The 23,118-nt window shown below is 41.2% G+C and overlaps 1 protein-coding gene across 1 annotated transcript in view; it reads left to right on the forward strand.

The window, feature by feature from the left end:
* Positions 1-23,118, forward strand: part of DNHD1 (dynein heavy chain domain 1) — a 681,063-nt gene that overhangs the window by 236,932 nt on the left and 421,013 nt on the right. Inside the window, exons 16-18 of the mRNA XM_033948490.1 lie at positions 1,008-1,284; positions 4,109-4,236; positions 16,741-16,939. Coding sequence (XP_033804381.1) covers positions 1,008-1,284; positions 4,109-4,236; positions 16,741-16,939 — 604 coding nt within the window. The remainder of the gene's footprint in view (positions 1-1,007; positions 1,285-4,108; positions 4,237-16,740; positions 16,940-23,118) is intronic.

Here is a 23,118-nt window from a genome sequence, read left to right on the forward strand (position 1 = left end):
GAATTTGGTCTTGGAGGATGAGATGTACAGAGTCCGCAACTATGAGACAAACTTGGTATTTTTCTCCTACATAGAGCTTTTTGGACCCCAGTTAGATTACAAAAATTGAATAGCTCTAAGTCTAATAAATGCTGACATTGTAATCTTGAAGTAGGGATTCTAGATCATTTATTATTCTATTATCCCTTTATTTTAGCCTTTTGGAAATCAATTTGGGGCCAAATAAATTGTTTTTTGGAGAATTCTGTGGCTCTATCTTATGATACAATTCTATTTGGTATGTCAATGAGGACACAGAGCCAAATTTCATCAAAAAATAACAAGCTTTTATTGATTATGACAGGGGTCGCCATACAATATATCACATCTAATTGGAAGAATTGGAATAGACTCAATTACTGTTTTTGATGGAACTCGTGTCACATTTATAAAATGGAAAGAATAATTGCGATAGAAAGAGGAAATTATAATAAATTTAAAGAGATCTGGGGGCCATTGACAAATTATTGCAATGAATGAATGCATACCATTTTTCCAATATAGGTACAAGTGCAGAAGAATGATGGGGGGGGGGTGTTGTTTTTGAATTCAATTAAATATTTAGTTCATTAGATAAGAATACTTATACGATATATTTGATGGCATATAGTATGGGAGGGGTGGGAAGGGATTAAATTTTATGTATTAATGTTAAAATGATAACAAATTCAAGTGTTGTATACAATTCAATATGTCAATTATTTATACACTTGATGTAAGAGATAAAATGATATATGTGCACTTTCAAGTTGCCTGCTTTCCTCCATTCATTTGTTCATCAGTCTACATTGTAGGCAGTTCTTCAGAAAATCATGCATTTTTTCCTTTTGAATACTGGCTGAAAGATCTGTGATTACAAAAATACCTATAAAGTTTGCACCAATACAAGCTCCTGAGACTCACTCCTTTTAATTGTCTTGGCTTTTTCCTCAGTGTGGAGATGAGTTAAGCTTCTTTTTCTTTCTCAGATGCTGGAAACATGGAATGTCTTCCTTTCTGAAGTAAAGAAAGTCTCAGCATTTATCAGCAGTAATCAGCCAGTCCTCTCCATGGAATTAATAGACTCCATCAACACTTTATTGCAAGAACTGGAGGAAACTGTTAGAACAGCAACAACTGGGAAATTTCTGGACCCTTCTCAAAATGCACAATCTATTCTTGATGATCTACAGAAATTACAAAAGAAACTTGAATCCATTGCAAAAAAGATAAAGTATCTGAATCAGACCAGGTGTCTTCTAACAGGTAACATCAAACCTTCAATACTGATAGGTCAAGAGTTACACAGAACTCACTTTGCTTTCTCATGCTTCGACACTAAGGCTACAATTCTATAAACAGCGCCTAATTTATTTGATAAATTTGTTCCTAATGCTTTCTATTGGTGTTTTTATTTTAAATTTTATGCATTCTTATGTTTTACTATCTGATGTATTTCCACTTTCAAATTGTACTTTTCGCTGCATGTTCAGTTTTACTTGTTGTGAACCGCCTAGAACCATTCTTGGTCTGGCGGTCTATAAAAAAATAAATTATTAATTAAAAATTAGGCACCGAGGAATGCAGCACATAGTGTCTGTCAGTCTTCAGGTGGCAGCAGACGTCAAAAACCTTAGGTGCCTCCTATTTATGCTAGGGTTTTCTTGGCCGAATTATCATTGCCTAAATTAGACATCTACCAGTGCCTGTCCAATTAAGGTGCAGCCACGGAAAACACACACAAGATCTGCTCTTAACTATGCTCACTTTCTAGTAAGTGCCTAACTAGTAATTCATTTTAGCTTATGCCCATTATTAACCTGTCAGTTTGTTATCAGCACATTGGGAAGAATAACCTGAATCACAGTTACCAGATGCTATGGTCCACCTTGGGGGTTAGCGCCTAAGAAAAGAATCGGGGTATCATTGTAGACAATACGATGAAACCTTCTGCCCAATGTGTGGCAGCAGCTAAAAAAGCAAACAGGATGCTGGGAATTATGGTTAACAAAACTAAGAATGTCATAATGCCCCTGTATCACTTCATGGTGTGGCCTAATCTGGAGTTTTGCATTCAATTCTGGTCTCCTTATCTCAAGAAAGTGGTGCTAGAAAAGGTTCAAAGAAGAGCGACCAAGATGGTAAAGGGGATGGAACTCCTCTCGTATGAGGAAAGACTAAAACGGTTAGGGCTCTTCAGCTTGGAAAAAAGATGGAGATATGATTGAAGTCTAAAAAATCCTGAGTGGAGTAGAATGGGTACAAGTAGAACGATTTTTTGCTCCATCAAAAATTACAAAGACTAGGGGACACTCGATGAAATTACACGGAAATGCTTTTAAAACCAATAGGAGGAAGTATTTTTTCACTCAGAGAATAGTTAAGTTCTAGAACACATTGCCAGAGGTTATGGTAAGAGTGGCTGGTTTTAAGAAAGGTTTGGACAAGTTCCTGGAGGAAAAATCCATAGTCTGTTATTGAGAAAGACATGGGGGAAGCCTCTGCTTGCCCTGGATCAGTAGCGTGGAATGTTGCTACTCCTTGGGTATTGACCACGTACTAGTGACCTGGATTGGCCACTGTGAGAACGAGCTACTGGGCTTGATGACCATTGGTCTGACCCAGTAAGGCTATTCTTATGCTCTTATGGTAAAAAAGCACTTAACAGCTGCAGGAAGCACCGCTTCAGGGGGATTCATCTTCCATCTGCTGGCCAGCCTTCCACGCCGGGTGCCTTCCACATGTTGGAGAGCCTCTGGCTGAGCCCATGCAGCTGAGTGCCGTCCCACCTGTATGTTGCGTATGATCACGCACGTCAATCATCGACGTTGTGCGTGATCATACGCAATGTGCAGGTGGGACGGCACTCAGCTGCGTGAGCTCTCATAGGCTCTCCAAATTGCTGAAGGCACCCGGCATGGAAGGCTGACCGGTGGATGGAAGAGGAATCCTCCTGAAGCGGCGCTGTGTGGGCTCAGGGGTTCTCCAGCGGCTGGCAGTCGGAGGAGGCATTTCCTAGAGATGGCGCTGCAGCACCTGGCACCCGACAGGTACACACCCCTGGGCCACTCCTCGTCACTTCCTCGGCACCTTTTGGGTTGTGGAACGAATTGTCAGCATTGCCATTATGGCCTATGGGGAAAGTTGCTTTGACATACGAGTACTTTGGATTACGAGCATGCTTCTGGAACGAATTATGCTTGTAAACCAAGGTACCATTGTATTTGTATATTTTATTGCATTGTTTATGAATGAAAAATTAATAAAGAATTGCAAAAAAAAATTTGTTGATGACACATAATTCAAAGTTGTTAAATTGCAAGAGGACCTTGTGCATTTGGGAAACTGGACATCAGAATGGCAGATGATGGGAAAGAGGAAGTTTGAACTACAGCTATGTGATGCTGGGTTTCATGTTAGGAGTCACTGCCCAGGAAAAGGATCTAGGTGTCATTGTAGAAGATACGTTGATACCCTCAGCTCAATGTGCTTTAGCTTCTAAGAAAGCAAATAGAATGTTAGGAATTACAGGACAGGAGTGGAAAACAAATGTGAAAATGCCTGGTATGGCCTGGAGAAGAGACAGCTCAGGGGAGATACGGTATGATAGAGGTCTATAAAATACTGAGTGGTGTAGAACAGATAGATGTAAATTGCTCATTTTCTCTTTACAAAAATACTAGGACTAGAGGCATGCGCTGAAGCTACTAAGTGCTAGATTTAAAACAAGCAGAGAAAATATTTCTTCACTCAATTAAACTCTGGAATTTGTTGCTATGGTGAATTCAGTTAGCTTAGCAGGGTTTAAAAGAGAAGTCCATAAGCCATTATTAAGATGGCTTGGGGAAATCCACCACTTATTCCTAGGATAAGCAGCATAAAATCTATTTTCTTTTTGGGATCTTGCCCAGGTACTTGTAACCTGGATTGGCCAGTGTTGGAAACTGGATATTGAGTTAGATGGACCATTGGTCTGACCCAGTATGGCTCTTCTTATTTTGTTATGTTCTTACTCGATATGAGACAGAACAGATTCTACTTCCATTTTCAGCTAATATCACCTAAGAGAGCCTGTTTGTTTTTGTTATAGGTACATCTTTGGACCTTGCCTTTATCCCTCATAGACAAGAGCAGATTAATCTTCGTCAGAAGGCATGGCAATTGTTTCAAGTGATTTTGGAAGAAATTGAGGCATGGAAGTTGCAGACCTTAAGTAAGGTACGTCTTTTCATGCTTCTTCATAGCAGGATCAGGAAAATTCCTCATTCTTTAGCTCATTTGCAAATGTACCACATGACATTAATTGATCTTAGCAATTGTGGGGTCCTGTGCAGACCAATTCATTGGGGCCCCTTCCCCACCTATGCCCACCTAGTCCCGCCCCTGCTGACAAGATTTTAAATAAAAAGAAATATTTATGACATTTTAAATAAAGACTAATGAAGCAAACCTAGACAGAACAACTGGTTGAAATAAGCATAATACTATCATCGGAAACCTAGTATTAAGCAATGAAAATAACCAGAAATGATTTGGTACAGCTAGGAGAATAAAGGAAATATATTAATTAGCTAAATAAAGAGTACATTCAATGTTCCCTATCACTATAACCCGCCAATCTAGAGCAGCCAACATGGTAGATCCCCCGACATCAAATGCATAAGTTCCCAAAAAGAATCAGATGTGTGTTTGTTTATTTTTCATATACCATTTATCTTACAGATATCTGAACGGTTTACAATAAAATGTAATAAATATACAGTATTAAAAAAAACGAAAAACAACTTATCTAAACTAAGAAAATGAGGACCATTTGCACATGGATGTACATGATACATTAGGAAAGGATGGGAAGGAGAGATTAAGAATTTCTTAAGCCAATGAATTCTTTTTTGACCTCCTCTTGTTCTTATCCTGTCTGTTTATTCCTCATGATATTGTAAACCTTTCCTGCCCTTGTTTGCCTATTTGTGTCCAGTTTTGTTATTTGTCTGTCTGTCCCTTGTTTGTCTTTATTGATTTTAACTATTGCCCATTGGTTTTATTTTTTGTAAACCACTTTGATTTAACTTTTTAAATTAAAAATGGCAGTATATAAATTATCCCAGGACAAGCAGTCATATATTCTCACTGATGGGTGATGTCACAACGGAGCCCTGGTACGGACCACTTTAAGAACTTGGAAAGTTCTCGGCTGCCCATACCACACATGTGCCTTCCCGCCCGACGTAGGCGCGCAGTCCCTCAGTTTTCTAGTTTCCACAAAGCTAGTCAGTTGCTTTTCAATCTCGTACTTTCATTTTTTTTGCTGTCTTCCCGCTCACGTGGCTTTATTTTATTCTTTTTTCTTCATAATTTGTTCTTTTAATCTTTTCTTTTTCATTTTAAGTAAAAAAAAATAAATAACAATAATTTACTTTTTCACTTTTGCAATTTCGGCCCTGCAGGGCCTGTTCCAAGCCTCAAGCCTCAACCTTCAATTTCGCTGAGGCTATTTTTCCCTCCATGTCCCGACTGTCTAAGGGTTTTAAGACGTGCGAACGGTGTGCTTGCCCTATTTCGTTCACAGACCCGCATTGCTGGTGTCTCCAGTGTCTAGGGCCAGACCACAGGGCTGAATCCTGCACCCGTTGTTCTTCTCTTCAGAAGAGGACCCTCAGAAACTGCCAAATTCAACAACAGTTGCTGTTTGGGTCTGCTATGGAAGGTGATTCGTCATCGGTCCCGGCATCGAAGTCCACGCCGAAGTCGATTTCACATCATTCAACATCGCAGGATTCCCCTTCAGTGTCGCAGTCTGTGAGTAAGCCGCCTAAGAAGCCTTCCCCTACCCTTACAGGTCCTCAGCTCAGTACTGCAGTGAGCCAAGTCCTGCCGACCTCAAGGCATCCTAAAAATGCTCGGCTCCGATAGAGGTGAGTGCCTCGTCATCGGCCTCCTCATCTCCGGAGTGCAGAGCAGCAGCAAAGGTACGGCAAAAAGGCAAGCAGTACCGATGCAGTCTCTCAAGGACACAATTGCAGCCGTGCTTAAAGTCCAGTTGCAAGAGCAATTGCAAATTTTGCTTCCAGTGCTAGCGACACCAGCTCCTCTGGTGCCAGCTCATTCTGAGCAGATGGTTTCGGCATCGACCTTGGCAGCACCGACCAGGTCTGGGCCATCTGTTCCGGCATCGACATTTGTTGAGCCTGTTTTTAATGCCCCGACACCGTCTCAAACTTTCTTCAGTGCCGGCAGTATTACCTTTGGGTGCGATGTCTGATTCAGCTCGACATTGTTCTTCTTATACATCTCCTGAGATGATATTGATCAAATCAGGCAAATCTCTGAGGAAGCTCAAGCATGTCGAGCCCTCAACACCCACCTCCCGACTTCCTCCGACGAAGGACTCGGATCTCTGGGAGGACTCTGAGGAACCTAACCTGACAGAAGATGATGCTTTTTCTGATGGTGATGTTTCTTCTAGAGAGCCTGTTTCGAAGCCTGAACAGACCTCTTTCTCAGAGTTTTTGAGGGAAATGTCAGAGGCACTTTCCATTCCTCTGGAGTCGGATTCTAAAAAATCTAAAGCATTTTTGGATGCATTAGATTTTGAGCAGCCTCCTAAGGAGTTTCTTAAGCTCCCTCTTCATGATATTCTCAGGGAGACTTATAATAAGAATCTGGAAACCCCTCTATTCCTGGGGCTCCTCATAAACTGGATTCGTTCTACAGAGTGGTGGATCTTCCTGGTTTTGATAAGCCTCAACTTCCTCATGAGTCACTTCTTGTGGAGTCTACGCTTAAAAAATCTGTAGATGCCAGTGTTTATGCTTCTGTCCCTCCTGGCAAGGAGGGTAAAACAATGGACCATTTTGGTAAGCATTTATTTCAAAATTCCACACTTGCCAATCGGTCTGGAAATTATGCTTTCCATTTTTCTTTTTACCTCAAACACTTAATACAACAAGTGTCGGCTCTACAGATATACTTGCCTGAGTGCAAAGTTCCTCTTTTGCAGCAGTATGTTGCTTTCTTGTTGCAATTGAGGAAGTTTTTGGTTCGCTCTATTTATGATACCTTTGAGCTTACATCTCATGCTACCGCCATGTCTGTAGCTATGCGACGCTTGGCTTGGCTTCGAGTGTCTGAGCTGGATGTTAATCATCAAGTCTAATCATCAAGATCGTCTGGCCAATGCTCCTTGTTTGGGCGATGAATATTTTGGTGAGTCTTTAGATACCACGACACAAAAGTTGTCAGCTCATGAAACCAGGTGGGATACTTTGATTAAAAACAAGAAAAAGCCTCCCCCTGCTCGTCCTTACAGGCCACAGTCTACTTATCAGCGTAGGTTTGCTGCTAGGCCTTTGCAACCACCTCAGTCTCAACCTCGCAGACAAAGGCAGCCTCAACAACAGCAGCCTCGCCAACAACAGAAGCAACCGGCTGCTCAACCTAAACCTCAGCAGCCCTTTTGACCTGTTTCTTCAGAGCATAGTCAATCTCAGCATTTCTGCTCCATTACCCCAGCCCAATGGGGGTCGTCTTCAGTTGTTCATCAGTCGTTGGGAACTCATTACCACCAATCATTGGATCCTCACCATTGTTCGTCAGGGTTACACTCTTCATTTCCAGACTCTTCCTCCAGAATATCCTCCAAAAGAGTCTGTTTTGGACCTTGCACAGTCCTCCCTTCTTCTCCAGGAGGTGCAATCTCTTCTTCTGCTAAATGCCATCGAAACAGTTCCTCTCGATCAACAGGGAAGAGGTTTTTACTCCCGTTACTTCTTAGTCCCCAAGAAGATGGGGGGGACTCAGACCCATCTTGGATCTCAGAGTTCTAAACAACTTCTTGGTCAGAGAAAAATTCAAGATGTCATTGGTTCTCCTGTATCCTCATCTCAATCTCAACGATTGGCTATGCTCCCTAGACCTCAAAGAAGCCTACACGCATATTCCCATGCATCCGGCCTCTCGGAAGTACCTTCGGTTTCAGATAAATCAATATCATTACCAGTACAAGGTTCTTCCTTTCGGTCTGGCATCTTCTCCCAGAGTATTCACAAAATGCCTGATTGTGGTGGTCGCCTCTCTGCGTTTACACGGTCTCCAAGTCTTTCCTTACCTGGACGACTGGTTGATCAAGGATGTTTCATCTCAGAGGGTAGTTAAAGAAACATCTCAAACCATCTCCTTTCTTCAGCTTCTGGGATTCGAAGTCAACTTCCCCAAATCACATCTCATTCCGACGCAACGTCTTCAATTCATTGGGGCGATTCTGGACACCACTCTTAGGGCGTTTCTCTCAAAGCACTTTATTCAACTTTATTCATTAAATACACCAAGTCAAGCTGCCTATTAGACGAATGTCCATCCAAAATCACTTTATTCAATAAATACACCAAGTCAAGCTGCCTATTAGACAAATGTCCATCCAAAATCATGAAAGTTGCCCCACCAGACTTTAAAATGGAACTATTCACCTGGCTAACAACCACCCTCACAAACGGAATATTAAATGAGGACATGGGACATATACTGATCACACCTATCCCCAAAGATCAGAAAAACTCAACAGCTCTGATATCCAACTACAGGCCCATAGCGAGCATCCCCCTATTCACAAAGCTACAGGAAGGATTGGTTAACTTACAACTAGTAAACTATCTAGACAAATTTAACATTCTCAGTGAACACCAATCAGGATTCAGAAAAGGATACAGTATGAAAACAGTAATAGCTTCCATCACCTCTATGGTCTTTTCAGCAAGGGCAAAAGTGCTCTAATTCTAATGACCTTAGTAGTGCGTTCGACCTAGTAGACCACAAAATTATGCTACTATGACTAGATGCAATGGGGTTCTCGGAAAGGTAAATAAATGGTTCCAGGAATTCCTAACAAATAGATCCTACCAAGTAACTAGCAATGGAAATTACTGCAATCCAAGGAAAAACCCCTCGGGGGTTCCCCAAGGCTCCCCACTATCTCCCACACTGTTCAATATTTACATCTCATCCTTAGGCCATCTACTACAAAAATTAAATTTAAACCATTACATATACGCAGACGATATATCCATCTTAATCCCCTTAAACACCAAAACTCACACCACTAGAGGTAAAATCGACCCGGCTGAATTCTGGCCCCTTTACGAATCTCTCTCAAAACAAAACGAAGAAACGGACCAAATCATGACCTCATGGATCAAAGACAGTACAAATATCTTAGACGAAATTGCCCCCTTAAAAACACGCAGAATTAGATTTCCAATCCAGGACGGATGGTTTGATTCGGAGTTACTACAGGCAAAAAGAGATCTAAGAAGATCAGAAAGACAATGGATTAAATCTGGTGCCCAAGAACACAGGGCTACATGGAGACTTAAACTAAAAAACTACAAAAGCCTCACCAAGGACAAACGAAAAAATTTCTATGCCCACAAAATTGGAAATGTTACAAACAACAGCAGCAACCTTTTCAAACTGGTTAACGACCTCTACAACCTTGAAACTCTCACCGACACCTGCGTTAACGAATCCACTCTAACCGCTAACACCCTTGCAGACTTCTTTAACACAAAGATACAAAAATTAAGATCATTGATATCTGCCCCAGCCAGCCCCCACTGGGACTTCCCAATCCTTCTAAACTCAGACAGGCCTAAACTAGACCCAGGATCCAGATCAGACCTAAGCTGGAATCAATTCACAAATATCGACTGGCCAACCTTCAACACATATTTTAACAAATATTCAAATTCCTTCTGCAGACTGGATACCTGCCCCCCCCAACATTATGAAAACTGCGCCAATACATTTTAAAGCCAATATGTTAGCATGGGTAAACTTACTACTAACCACTGGCAGTTTCCCAGCAGAACAAGGCCACATTTCAGTAACTCCTATCATAAAAAACAAAAAAGAACCATCAAGCACCCCATCCAACTACAGACCTATCGCAAGTATCCCGCTATTCACCAAAATAGCAGAAGGGGTGGTAAACGCCGAACTTACCACATACCTAGAAAAATTTGATATCCTTAATGACAACCAATCAGGCTTTCGCTCCAATCACAGCACCAAAACCATCATAGCCTCCCTCCTAGATCACATACACACACTCTTTAGCCTGGGATCCAGTGCCTTGATTTTACAACTGGACCTGAGCAGTGCTTTCGATCTAGTCGACCACGACATTCTCCTAGACTGCCTTGCCTACATTGGCATCTCCGGCCAGGTCCTTAACTGGTTCAATGGGTTCCTACGGAACAGATCTTACAGAGTATTTAAAAGCGATTCTCTCTCCTATTCCTGGGAAAACTCCTGCGGTGTGCCACAGGGCTCCCCCCTGTCCCCCACCCTGTTTAATATCTACCTCACCTCCCTAGGAAACCTCCTGCAAAGCCTCAAGCTAAAATTCTTTATCTACGCTGTGACCACCACTGGGGTCCGCACGGGACTCCCCAGCACCTCTAGTGGTCACAAGAAAAATTGCACTAGCGTGTGACCCGGCCTGGAGTCACCCTGCAGGCCTGGATTGACACCCGAAACACCAAAACAACACAATCCTTCCAAAAGGTAATAAATGCAAATGCTTCACTTTTATTCTTGGGGTAAAGCATAAAAGTCAGGTAATTATAGGTCCAAGCAAATCAGGAAAGTTGATCACAAAGTTTAAACAGTCCAAACTCAAAAGAAAAAAAAAACAAACAGTGCAATATAAAGTCCACACTGTTTTTCTTCCTCTTTCTTCTCCCCTGAAGATTGGGGCTCACCTCAGAGCTTAAATCAGCCTGCTCCTGAGCAGGATATTTAGTTAAAAAAAAAAACAACAAAACACCATAGGGTTAAAGGCACTGTATACCCTATTCACAGTACTTCAAGGTGAAGCCTCTGACAGCCATACAATTCACTGCCAGGCAATGGAGAGTGCCTCAGGTTTGCTTTAAATTAGCTAATAATAGCCTCAAAATGCCCTCCCAGGTAATAGCAAACCTCTCCCAAGATAACAGACACTATCAGCTTCCACAAAACCCAAATGCAAAACAGTAAAGAAAAACCAAAAAATCCTCAAAGGTTCAGCTTCCATAAAATAGTCTCTCAAACAATTCAAGCTGAACAATACACTCACTGTTTCTTCAGTTAGCAGTTGCAGCTGGTGGAAAAGCCAACCTCCATGGCTTCTTCATCAAGACTTATTCCCTCAGGCAGGTTATCCAGCTCTATGGGGAGATCAGAAAAGGCTTCCTCCAGCACTTCCCCGGATTCCTGCACCTCCATAGGTGAGGCTGTGTCACCCTTGCTTGGCCCGAGGAGACTCTCAGGGAGGAAAGGTTTGAACCTACTCCCTAGCCTGCCTACTTGTTTGCTCTCAGCTGCTGGTTTATATATTCTAGGGCCACACCCTAACCTGGCTGACTCAGCAGGGAATAACTTAGCTCTAGGGCTCCTCCTGTGGTGACCTAGATATGGCTCTTCCAGGAGATCCTGGGAGATTTCAGGCTCCCCCTGGTGGTTAACCTGCAAATCACCCCTAGAACAATCCTTGTCCATTCCTTTCCGGGTTTTCTTTTGTACTTTTACCCCTGGCCTAACTGGGACCTTGGCAGAGCCCGGGTCTGACTGGTCACAACGTGGATGACATTACCATAGTCATCCCTCTAACCAATTTCACTCAAGAACTCCTTAACTCCCTCACAAGCATACTTAGTCAGATAGAACTCTGGATGCTATCCTACAGACTAAAATTAAACCCAGACAAAACAAAATTCTTCCTAGCAACCCCCAAAGACAAAATCAAAGACACCACAATCCAAATAAAAGGATCCACATTCCCCCTCGAACAAACCTTAAAAGTACTGGGTGTAACACTGGACAAACATCTCTCCCTCGAGAAACATACTGATATCACAGTCAGGAAAAGTATCTCGATACTTTGGAAACTCCGCACCATAAAAAAATACTTCGACTCTTCTTTCCGCCTCTTAGTACAATCCTCCATCCTCAGCATACTGGACTACTGCAACATCATCTACTTGAGCTCCACAAAGAAAACAATCAGGAGACTAAAGATGATCCAGAACACCGCTGTCCGCCTCATATTTGACCTGAAAAAATGGGACCATATCACCCCTTTCTACCACAAACTCCACTGGCTCCCACTAGAATCCAGAATCATATTCAAATTCGCCTGTTTTTGCTACAAAACAATATTTGGTTTATCCCCAAGCTACATCACCCCTCACTTCACCCTTAACCACAACTATAAGAACTCCCGAAAAATTCAACTCTTCGCCTTCCCCTCCCTAAAACTATGCCACTCAAAAAAATTCCTTGACAAAACCTACGCCTTACAAGCCGCCAAACTAAACCTTTGGCTAGCCCAAATGGTCCTCCAGGCCTACAACTACCTCGACTTTAGAAAATTACTCAAAACTCACCTATTCCGAGACCAAGACCCTTAATGCCCCTTTCCTACCCTCCTCCTCCCCCCGTCCTGACCTACTCCCCTCCCCCTTCTCCCTCCTCTCCCCCCACTTCGCGCCTTGCTGTTCGCAACTCTATGATCAATTCGATATGCAACCACTTGTAACTACTCTCGCCTTGCTGTTTGCAACTCTATGATCAATTTGATATGTAACCACTTGTAATCTCTGTTTAACTAATGTGAACCGCCTAGAACTCTTCGGGGTATGGCGGTATACAAAAATAAAGTTATTATTATTATTATTATTATTAAATGACATAACAAATGAAATTGTAGATAATCTCTCTCACACAATGACCGAAATCAAAAAATGGACAACCGACTTCAAACTGAAACTAAACACAGAAAAGACAAAAGTCTTCTTGGCAAGCTCCAAGGACAAAATTACCAGAACTTCGCTACAATTAAACGGCCACGAATATCCAGTCTCCAAACCATAAAAATACTGGGTATCACTCTAGAAACACACTTAACCATGGCTGACCACATGAACTTAGTGGTGAAGAAATGCTTCTGTACACTGTGGAAACTAAGGACACTTTGACACAACATCCTTCAGACTACTGTTGCAATCTCTGATTCAATCAATACTGGACTACTGCAACATCGTTTATCTAGGTATCCCAAAAAAACAGTACAAAAATAAAAAAATAGTGCAAAACAATGCAGTTCGCTTGATCTTTGGATTCAAGAAAAATGACCATATTAGCCCTTACTACAAAAAATTGCACTGGTTACCCGTGGAAGCGCAAATACTGTTCAAGTTCGCATGTACCTGTTTCAAACAAGTCTGGGGACTAGCGCCTTCCTACCTGCTACTCCACTTCACATTACACAACCCCACACGAGCAACCAGAAATCAAAACATCTTTATATACCCAAAGATTACAGACTGCAAATACAAATCCTTTTTGGACAGGACCCTCAGTTTCCAAGCAAGCAGACAGCAATCCTGGCTGGGAAACTACATTAATAGAGCGAGGCAGACCTACGGCGCATTCCGAAAATCAATAAAAACCGTTCTATTTGACAAATTCATCTCCTAAACAGATGCCCTTCACTCTCAATGATATTTTCCCCTTGCCAAACTTGATGTAATTTGCTGTCCTTTACCTATTTCTTATGTAACCTTTCACTTCTTGCACTCTGTAATTCGCTGATTGTCCAGCCTTCTTTAATGTAAACCGCCTAGAAGTCTTTCGACTATGGCGGTATAGAAAAATAAAGTTATTATTATTATTATTATATCCGTTACATCATCTCTTCTGCAGGCTCTTCGTTGGTGGATGACCTCATCCAATCTTTCCAGAGGTTTTCTTTTTCACTTGCCACCGCATCACAAGATCATCACCACCGACGCATCCCCTTATGCCTGGGGGGTGCATATGGACGATCTACAGACTCAGGGTCTTTGGACTGCCAGAGAGAAGAAATTCCACATCAATTTCCTGGAACTCAGGGCGATGTTTTATGCCCTCAAGGCATTTCAACATCTCCTCTGTCCTCAAGTCCTCCTCCTTTGCACGGACAATCAAGTAGCAATGTACTACATCAACAAGCAGGAAGGCACGGGTTCTCTCCTGTTGTGTCAGGAGGCTCAAAAGATTTGGTCTTGGGCGACAGCTCGCAATCTGTTCCTGAAAGCCGTCTACATTCAAGGCGAGAAGAATTCCCTCAGCAGAATCCTCCATCCTCACGAATGGACTCTCGACTCTGTAACTCTCCAGTCCGTATTTGCTCAATGGGGCACCCCACAGGTGGACTTATTTGCAGCTCCTTACAACCACAAGTTGCCTCAGTTTTGTTCCAGACTTTACTCTCCTCTCCGTCTGGCGGGGGTGCTTTTCTCCTGGATTGGACAGATTGGTTTCTATATGCCTTCCCTCTTCTTCCTCTCATGTTGAGAACTCTGTTCAAGCTCAAGAGAGAAGCAGCCACCATGATTCTTATTGCTCCATGGTGGCCCAGGCAACATTGGTTTTCCCTTCTTTTGCAACTCAGTTCCAGGGAACCCATACTACTTCCCTTCTATATCCCAACCTGCAGTCTCTACACCTGACAGCTTGGTTTCTCTTGGGCTGAATTCTACTCAAACGCTCCTCTCTCAGCCTGTTCGTCACATCATTGATGCTTCCAGGAAACTGGCCACACAACAATGTTACCAACAGAAGTGGACTCTGTTTTCTTCCTGGTGTTTACTTCATCATCATGATCCCACTTCCTTGGTAGTAGAATTGGTGTTGGATTACCTTCTTTTTTTTGTCTAACTCTGGTCTTAAATCTGCATCCATTAGAGTCCATCTGAGTGCTATTAATGCATATCATGAACCAGTGTAGGGGGAAACATCTTACTGCTCATCCTCTGGTATCCAGATTCATGAAGGGGGTTTTCAATGTGAAACCACCTCTCAAGCCTCCACCTGTAGTCTGGGATCTTAATGTGGTGCTTTCCAGTTTGATGAAGCCTCCGTTTGAACCAATGGCTACAGCTCATCTCAAATTTCTTATCTGGAAAGTGGTTTTCCTTATTGCTCTCACCTCTGCCAGGAGGGTCAGTGAGTTACATGCGCTGGTTGCAGATCTATCTTGTACAGTTTTTCATCATGATAAGGTGGTTCTCCATACTCATCCAAAGTTTCTCCCTAAAGTTGTCTCTGACTTTCACCTCAATCAGTCCATTGTTCTACCAGTATTTTTTCCTAAGCCTCATTCTCTTCCTGGAGAACGGGATTTGCATACTTTGGACTGTAAAAGAGCTTTTGCTTACTACCTGGATCGCACAAAGCCACACAGAACCTCTCCCCAACTTTTCCTTTCATTTGATCCAACTAAGTTGAGACATCCTGTTTCTAAGAGAACGATTTCCAACTGGCTAGCCGCCTGCATCTCGTTCTGCTGTGCTCAGACCGGACTGGCATTGGAAAGCCGCGTCACAGCCCATAAAGTTTGAGCTATGGAAGCTTCTGTTGCTTTCCTCAGGTCTACTGCCATTGAGGAAATCTGCAAAGCTGCCTCCTGGTCCTCAGTTAATACCTTCACTTCTCATTACTGTCTGGAGTCTTTCTCCAGACGGGATGGGCACTTTGGTCAGTCTGTATTACAAAATTTATTTTCCTAATGGCCAACTTTCCCACCATCCCATTCTGTTAGCTTGGAGGTCATCCATCAGTGAGAATATGCTGCCTGCTTGTCCTGGGATAAAGCACAGTTACTTACCGTAACAGGTGTTATCCAGGGACAGTAGGCAGATATTCTCACAACCCTCCCACCTCCCCGTGTTGGCTTCTTAGCTGGCTTAACTTAACTGAGGGACTGCACGCCTACGTTGGGCGGGAAGGCACTCATGCATGCGTGGTGTGGGCAGCCGAGAACTTTCCAAGTTCTTAAAGTGGTCCGTACCGGGGCTCCGTGGTGACGTCACCCATCAGTGAGAATATCTGCCTGCTGTCCCTGGATAACACCTGTTACGGTAAGTAACTGCTCTAAAAGAACTGTAACTTGCCCCCTGTAATGGGAAAGATACCCTGTCACACTGGCCCTGACTCCAAAGCAATGTTACATTATCTTCAATTCTTACATTCTCTGCCCTTCTTCCACTTATCTCCCTATTCACATCTTCATCTGTAGTGCTTCATCTTTTTTTTTTTTTAATATCTTTATTCATTTTTAATCTTTCAACAAGTGTACAATTAAAACCATACAAATTCCTGTAAACATCACTTATAAATCTATCAATAAATACAACAGTTGTATATATAAAAACCCAAGACCCAACCCCCCTCTCTCTTATTGTTATTAAATAAGATCCCTTTCCCCTCTCTACTATTTACGGTGTATATTTCAAGATATAAAATAGTGTTTAATCATCACAAAAAGAAGTCATTGGCCCCCATATTTTATTAAATGTCTTATAATTTCCTTTTTGTATAGCTATTGATCTTTCCATTTTGAACATGTGACATAATGAATTCCACCAAAAGGTGAAATTAAGCTTACTACAATCCTTCCAATTGTTGGTGATATGTTGATTAATAAAAGTTTATTGTTAAAAGATGATATTTGACTCTTTTTTCTCATAGCTGTTCCAAATAGTATTGTATCATAAGATAGTGCTTCATCTTTAACAATAAAAATGAACATATCTCACACTTTGCCAGGCATTTTCTCGAGTACCTCGCATTTACATCTACTGTTCTCTCTAGTGGAAGAAAAAGTCTGTATCTAACATTTTATTTTTGTTCTCAATTTTCCAGTTTAATAATGTCCATGCTCTAGAGAAACTGACTGAGTGGAAGAAGACCTTGAGTTTACTGAAGAATTCTCTTCCTGCTGAAGATGAAGTCCTACAGGCCTGTGCACAGCTTATGGAAGATTTTGCACAGTACCTCCCTGTACTGGAAGTGCTAGGGAGCCCCGCACTGAAGGAGAAGCACTGGCGGGCTATCTTTTCAGGTAATTCTTTTGTTATTGGCCATTTCTTTTATTTTCAGTCACCTCAGGAAATGTCTTCAGAAGTAGAAAGGGGGTAGCATGCTATTTTATTTTTTAGTTCAACATCTGTGCTATCCATTTGTTCTGAGCAAGACACAAAAGTAAAAACATACACAATAAAACAAAGCTTAAAGCACAAAACATAAAGTATATAACAGAATAAAACAGAAATTGTTCTGGCCAATATTCAGCTGAGATCCACATCAGACACTTAGGCCTGCTTTTATAAAGCTGCGCTTCAAGTCAAGTTTCAAGTTTTTATTAAAATTTAATAAAATGCTTTTATAATAAATTCAAAGCAATGTACATTAAAATTTGTCACATAACATACTAGAGCTCTGGAGCTGCTATCTTTACATGGGAATTGGAGGGGTTTAACTGAGGGATGGAGTTTGTACTGTGCACATATAATAAAAATGATTTAAACACAAAAAACATACTAGAGATTTTTAGCACAGGCCGGCATGGTAAGTGCTACGACGCTCATAGAATTCCTATTGGAGCACTTACCTTGCTGGCCTGCGCTAAAAACCTCTAGCGCATCTTAATAAAAGAGAGGGTTAAGCAGGTCCCAACTGAACATCAGGCAGGACCAAGTTGATCCCCTCTGAAACTAAATCCTGTTGAATTAAACCTGAGCACTGGGCCTTTGCATTTTAGCTCTTTTCCACCATCTGCATTACTTTAAGCAGTTTTATGCTTTATTCTATGTTATTGTTGTTTTTATTGTAAACTGCTTTAATACCTTGTGTGCTATGAAATAAATTGAGGTGGGCAATAATTAAGTTCAAACAATTTTTATTGATGATACAAGAGTACAACCAAGAAAGCAGCTGAAAAATACATATCATAACAAGAACATTATCAGGAACATCAGAGGGACAATATTAATATCATCAAATTTTACAACACTACCTCTACAATAATTCCTGCCCCCCAAAAGCAAAAAGAAAATCCCCTCTCCCCCATGGCAAAAATTCAGCAAGGCTACAGCAAGTGAGAATTAGCCAAAGCCCTGGTTCCTTAAAGACCCCAGCCCTGGAAGAAAGGAAAAGAAGAGTCACAGAAACCCCATTCATAAACAAAACACACACACAAAAAAGGGTTTCACCGCTCACAAACCTATGATGGGCGGGGAGAGTCTCTCACCTCCTAAGCAAATGGACACTGACCATCAATCGTATCATTAAGGATCAAAAAGAATTAAGCACTAAGCTTCTAACTCTGTGTGGCAAAGAATAGATTTTCAAAAAAATATTTTTCTGTTTAAAGGATGTATGCATCTGTTCATTTTCCATCAACTTGACAGCATGCAGGTGATTCCACGAAGCCCATAAGGAAGGGGGTTCAACAACTGTCCATACCTGTAGGATCACCTTACCCAATACCCCTGCCTTCCATACCAAAAGCCGGTGAAAGCGATTAGATAGACGGAAAGTCTCATATTTTTCTAAGAAATCCAGCCGGAGAAAATACAAAGGTAAAGCCAAGTAATGAACTATTCTCTGCCAAAAACCCGCGCACCACAGAACAGCTCCAAAAGGCATGAAAAAAGGACTTCACCCCCACCTGCATTTTTTACAATCATGTGAATCAGCGAGACCTGCTCTAAAGAGATGGTCCCTAGTAAAATAAGCCCAATGTATCACTCGGAATTGACACTCACGCAACTCCGCACTCATGGATAAAGTAGGAATTTGTTTAATAAGACCACCAAGGTCCATATCCTCTGGGGAAATTCCCACCTCTGGGCTCCATTTGGTACTGAGTCCCTCCCACAATTTCCCCACAGAATGAGCGTGCAATTCCCGGTAAAGCCAAGACACAGAAAGACCCATCACCTCAGTTAGCTCAAAGAAAGAATGCAATTTCACATCCAATTGGAAACCAAGAGCTCATGTATCCAACGATTGAATATAGTGTTGTAACTTAACATAAGCAAAATAATCCCCCCCCAACAATTCCATTCCTCTGACAAAATATCCTCCGTGGTGCCAGCGAGCCATCAGCTTGCAAGACATGGGATAAGAAACTTAAACCCAACCACACCTACCGCCCAAAACTTGGATTGTCTCTATCAGGAGAAAAGTGCCAATTCCCTTGAATAGGCAACAGATTGGACATATACGGAAGTCCGTCTAACAATCGCACCACCACCCGCCATACATCTCACAAAGAATTTAATAACACACTAGACCGTAAATGAAGAGGTAGAGAGGAGTGAGAAACATGTAAAAGTGAAGAAAGATGCCAGGGATGTTAATAAGAAGCTTCATAATCAAAACACGTAAAGACCGAATGGCTCAATATCCAATCTCCAATATAGCGAAGTAAGCAAGCATAATTATACTTCTGGACATCTGGGATTCCCCATATTGCCAGTCTCCCAATAAGAAACGAAATGACATGCAAAGCTTCTTATCCCCCTCCCCCCATATGAAAGTGGAGAGAAGTTTATAAAGTGCCCTCAAATCCTTTTTCAGCAGCCGAATCGGCAAAAGTTGCAGAACATATAGCCATTTAGGAGACACAACCATATTGAAAAGCTGTATTCTACCATGTATCGATAAGGGAAAAAATTTCCAACGGTCAAAACTTTGTTTTGTATAGCTCAACAAATACTCTAGATTGAGCACTTGCAGATTGGATGTGGAAGGAGTCAACTGCACGCCTAAATACCTGAAAGCCCGCTCTTGCCATTTCAATGGAAACAGTTCATCCCAGGAATGCTGGACCCCGAAGGATGTGGAGAGTGAAGAGGAAAAAACAAACATGCTAAACAAATACTTCTGTGTTCACAAAATAAAATCCTGGAGAAGGACTGAGATTGTCTGGCAAAGTTACACACAAAAATGGAGTAGATTCTGCACTGTTCATGGAGGAAAACATTTATGAATAACTTGAAAAATTGAAGTTGGACAAAGCAATGAGACTAGACGGGATCTATCCCAGGATACTGAGGGAGCTCAGAGAGGTTCTGGCAAATCCTATTAAAGACTTGTTCAACAAATCTCTGGAGACGGGAGTGGTTCCTGGAGAAGAGTGGATGTGGTCCCTATTCACAAAAGTTGGTCGTAGAGATGAAGTGGGAAACTACAGGCCGGTAAGCCTCACTTCAGTTATTGGAAAAATAATGGAAACGTTGCTGAAGGAAAGGATAGTGAAATTCTTAGAATCTAATGGATTACAAGATCCGAGGCAACATGGTTTTACTAAAGGTAAATCATGCCAGACGAATCTGATTGAATTTTTTGATTGGGTGACCAGAGAATTGGATCAAGGGCATATGCTAGATGTAATTTACTTAGATTTCAGCAAAGCCTTTGACACGGTTCCTCATATGAAGGTCTTAAGCAAACTCCATGGGCTGAAGTTAGGGCCCAAAGTGATGAACTGGATTAAAAGCTGGTTGATGGATAGATGCCAGAGGGTGGTGGTTAATGGAATTCACTTGGAGGGAAAGGTGAGAAGTGGAGTGCCTCAGGGATTCTGTTCAATATGTTTGTGAGTGACATTGCTGAAGGGATAGAAGGAAAGCATAGCCTTTTTGTGGATGATACCAAGATTTGTAACAAGGGAAGGTGAGAGGCTGATAAGCACTGACAGAGGGATCGTTGGTCAAATGCAAAAGTCTTGAAACGGGCCTGTGGCTTGCAGGGCCACAGATAAGAACATAAGAATTGCCATCTCCGGATCAGACCCTGGGTCCATCAAGTCCGGTGATCCGCACACACGGAGGCCCCACCAGGTGTACCCTGGCCTAGTTTTAGTCCCCATATCACCGTATGCTTTTCAAGGGAGATGTGCATCTAATTTACCCTTACCCGTATCACTGTATGCCACTCTTAAGGAGATGTGCATCTAGTTTACCCTTAAATCCTAGAACGGTGGATTCTGCAATTACTTCCTCTGGGAGAGCATTCCAAGTGTCCACCACTCGTTGCGTGAAACAGAACTTCCTGATATTCGTCCTGGACCTGTCCTTCCTCAGCTTCAGTTTATGTCCTCTTGTCCGTGTCACATTGGACATTGTAAATAACTGCTTCCCCTGCTCTATTTTGTCGAATCCTTTCAGTATTTTGAAAGTCTCGATCAGGTCTGGTAGCAGTGAGGCATATTACCCATCTGTAAAGGAGATCACAAATGGGGATCAGGATGAAAAGCTGGTCCAACTAGAAGTAAGACAAGAGGATGTCCTCCGACAGATTGACAGACTAAAGAGTGATACTCAAAGAGCTCAGGAACGAAATAGCGGAACCACTTCGCCAAATATGTAACTTATCCTTAAAAACTGGGGAGATTCCGGAGGACTGGAAAATAGTAAATGTCACGCCCATCTTTTTTTTTTTTTTTTTTTTTTTTTTTTTTTTTTTTTTTTTTTCCATTTTTAAATCTTTATTCATTTTTTTATGTTACAACAAGTGTTACAGATAAACTCAATAGAAACTTAAATACACACTTGACTAACTCATATATTAATATCAAGTTTAACATTAATATAATAATCCCCTGTCCCACCCTCCTTCCCAACCAATAATACATAAATCAATTTTATTGTATATTCTTTAAATATTAATTTAGTATGTGATAATCAAAATTGAAAAACCCACCCCATTTCCCTCTTTACAATTATCTTATCATGGGAAAAATTCATAAGAGAAATCATGTTAACGGTCTTTAGATGTTTCCAGTGTTATTTATGGGAAAAATTATCCTTCATTACAAAAATCGGTTAATGGTCCCCATATTTTTTTAAATTTATTCATGTATCCTTTGTGTGTTGCAATAGCAAGTTCCATTTTATATATGTGGCATACCGAATTCCACCAGAACATATAGTTCAATCTATCATGTTGTTTCCAATTGAATGTAATTTGTTGTATTGCAATTCCAGTTAAAATAAATAAAAGTTTGTTATTACTGGATGAAATTTGGCTTTTTGCTCTCATAGTTGTTCCAAATAATATAGTATCATATGTCAAGGCTACCGGATTTTCTAACATTCTGTTAATTTGGGGCCAAATTGATTTCCAGAATGATAGGATAAATGGACAAAAGAATAAAAGATGATCTAATGTCCCAATTTCAATATGACAGTGCCAGCATCTATTAGATCTTGAACTATCTATTTTTTGTAAACGAGTAGGGGTCCAAAAAGCTCTATGAAGAAGAAAAAACCAAGTTTGTCTCATAGATGCTGACACCGTACATTTTAGCCTCCAAGACCAAAGTCGTGGCCATTGAGATGCACTAATTTGGTGTTTTATCTCAATGCTCCAAATGTCTCTAAGACCATTTTTTGGTTTTTTATTTATATATCCGGATATTAATTTATACCACTGTGCGGCTTTGTGACCTATTGAGTCCATCTGGAAACATAAGAATTCCAAACTGTGATATTTAGCGAGATCTTTCCATTCAGGGAACCCTTTCTGAATAGATTGCTTCAATTGCAACCATTTAAAATATTGTGTTTTATTGAGACCAAATTTTTGTTGCAATTGTGAAAACTCCAGCAATTTATCATTTTTAATTACATCATCCAAAGTGCGAATGCCTGCTATCATCCAATGTTTCCAGATGATTTTAAAACCGCCAACTTTGATCTTGGGGTTTAGCCATATAGTTTGGTTGGTTGATTTACTAATTGGAATTTGAGTAAGATTACTTATGTATTTTAGAGTTTTCCAGGTATCCATAAATATTTTATGATCTTTGTATAACCTTGGCATTTTGATACTAATTACATGATTAAGACGTAATGGAAACATAAGCCTCCATTCTAGCCAAAACCAGTCTGGAATATTATCTGTGGGTTCTGGGAGGATCCAATACATACCATGACGTAAGATATAGGCTTGATGATACCTATAAAAGTTGGGAAAATTTACCCCTCCCTCCTTAATTGGTCTTTGTAATGACGCTAGAGCAATTCTTGGTTTTTTATTAAGCCATATAAATTTTGTCAAAGTCCTATTTATTTTTGTATAAAACGAATCTTGAAAGAAAACTGGTATCATCCCCATTTGGTAACATACTATCGGTAAAATCATCATTTTTACAGTTTGTACTCTTCCCCACCAAGATAAGTGCAAAGGATTCCATTGCTCACACATTTCTATTACTTTTTGTAATAAGCA

The sequence above is a fragment of the Geotrypetes seraphini genome, chromosome 6 (assembly GCF_902459505.1).
Source record: "Geotrypetes seraphini chromosome 6, aGeoSer1.1, whole genome shotgun sequence".
In the NCBI taxonomy this organism is placed as follows: Eukaryota; Metazoa; Chordata; class Amphibia; order Gymnophiona; family Dermophiidae; genus Geotrypetes; species Geotrypetes seraphini.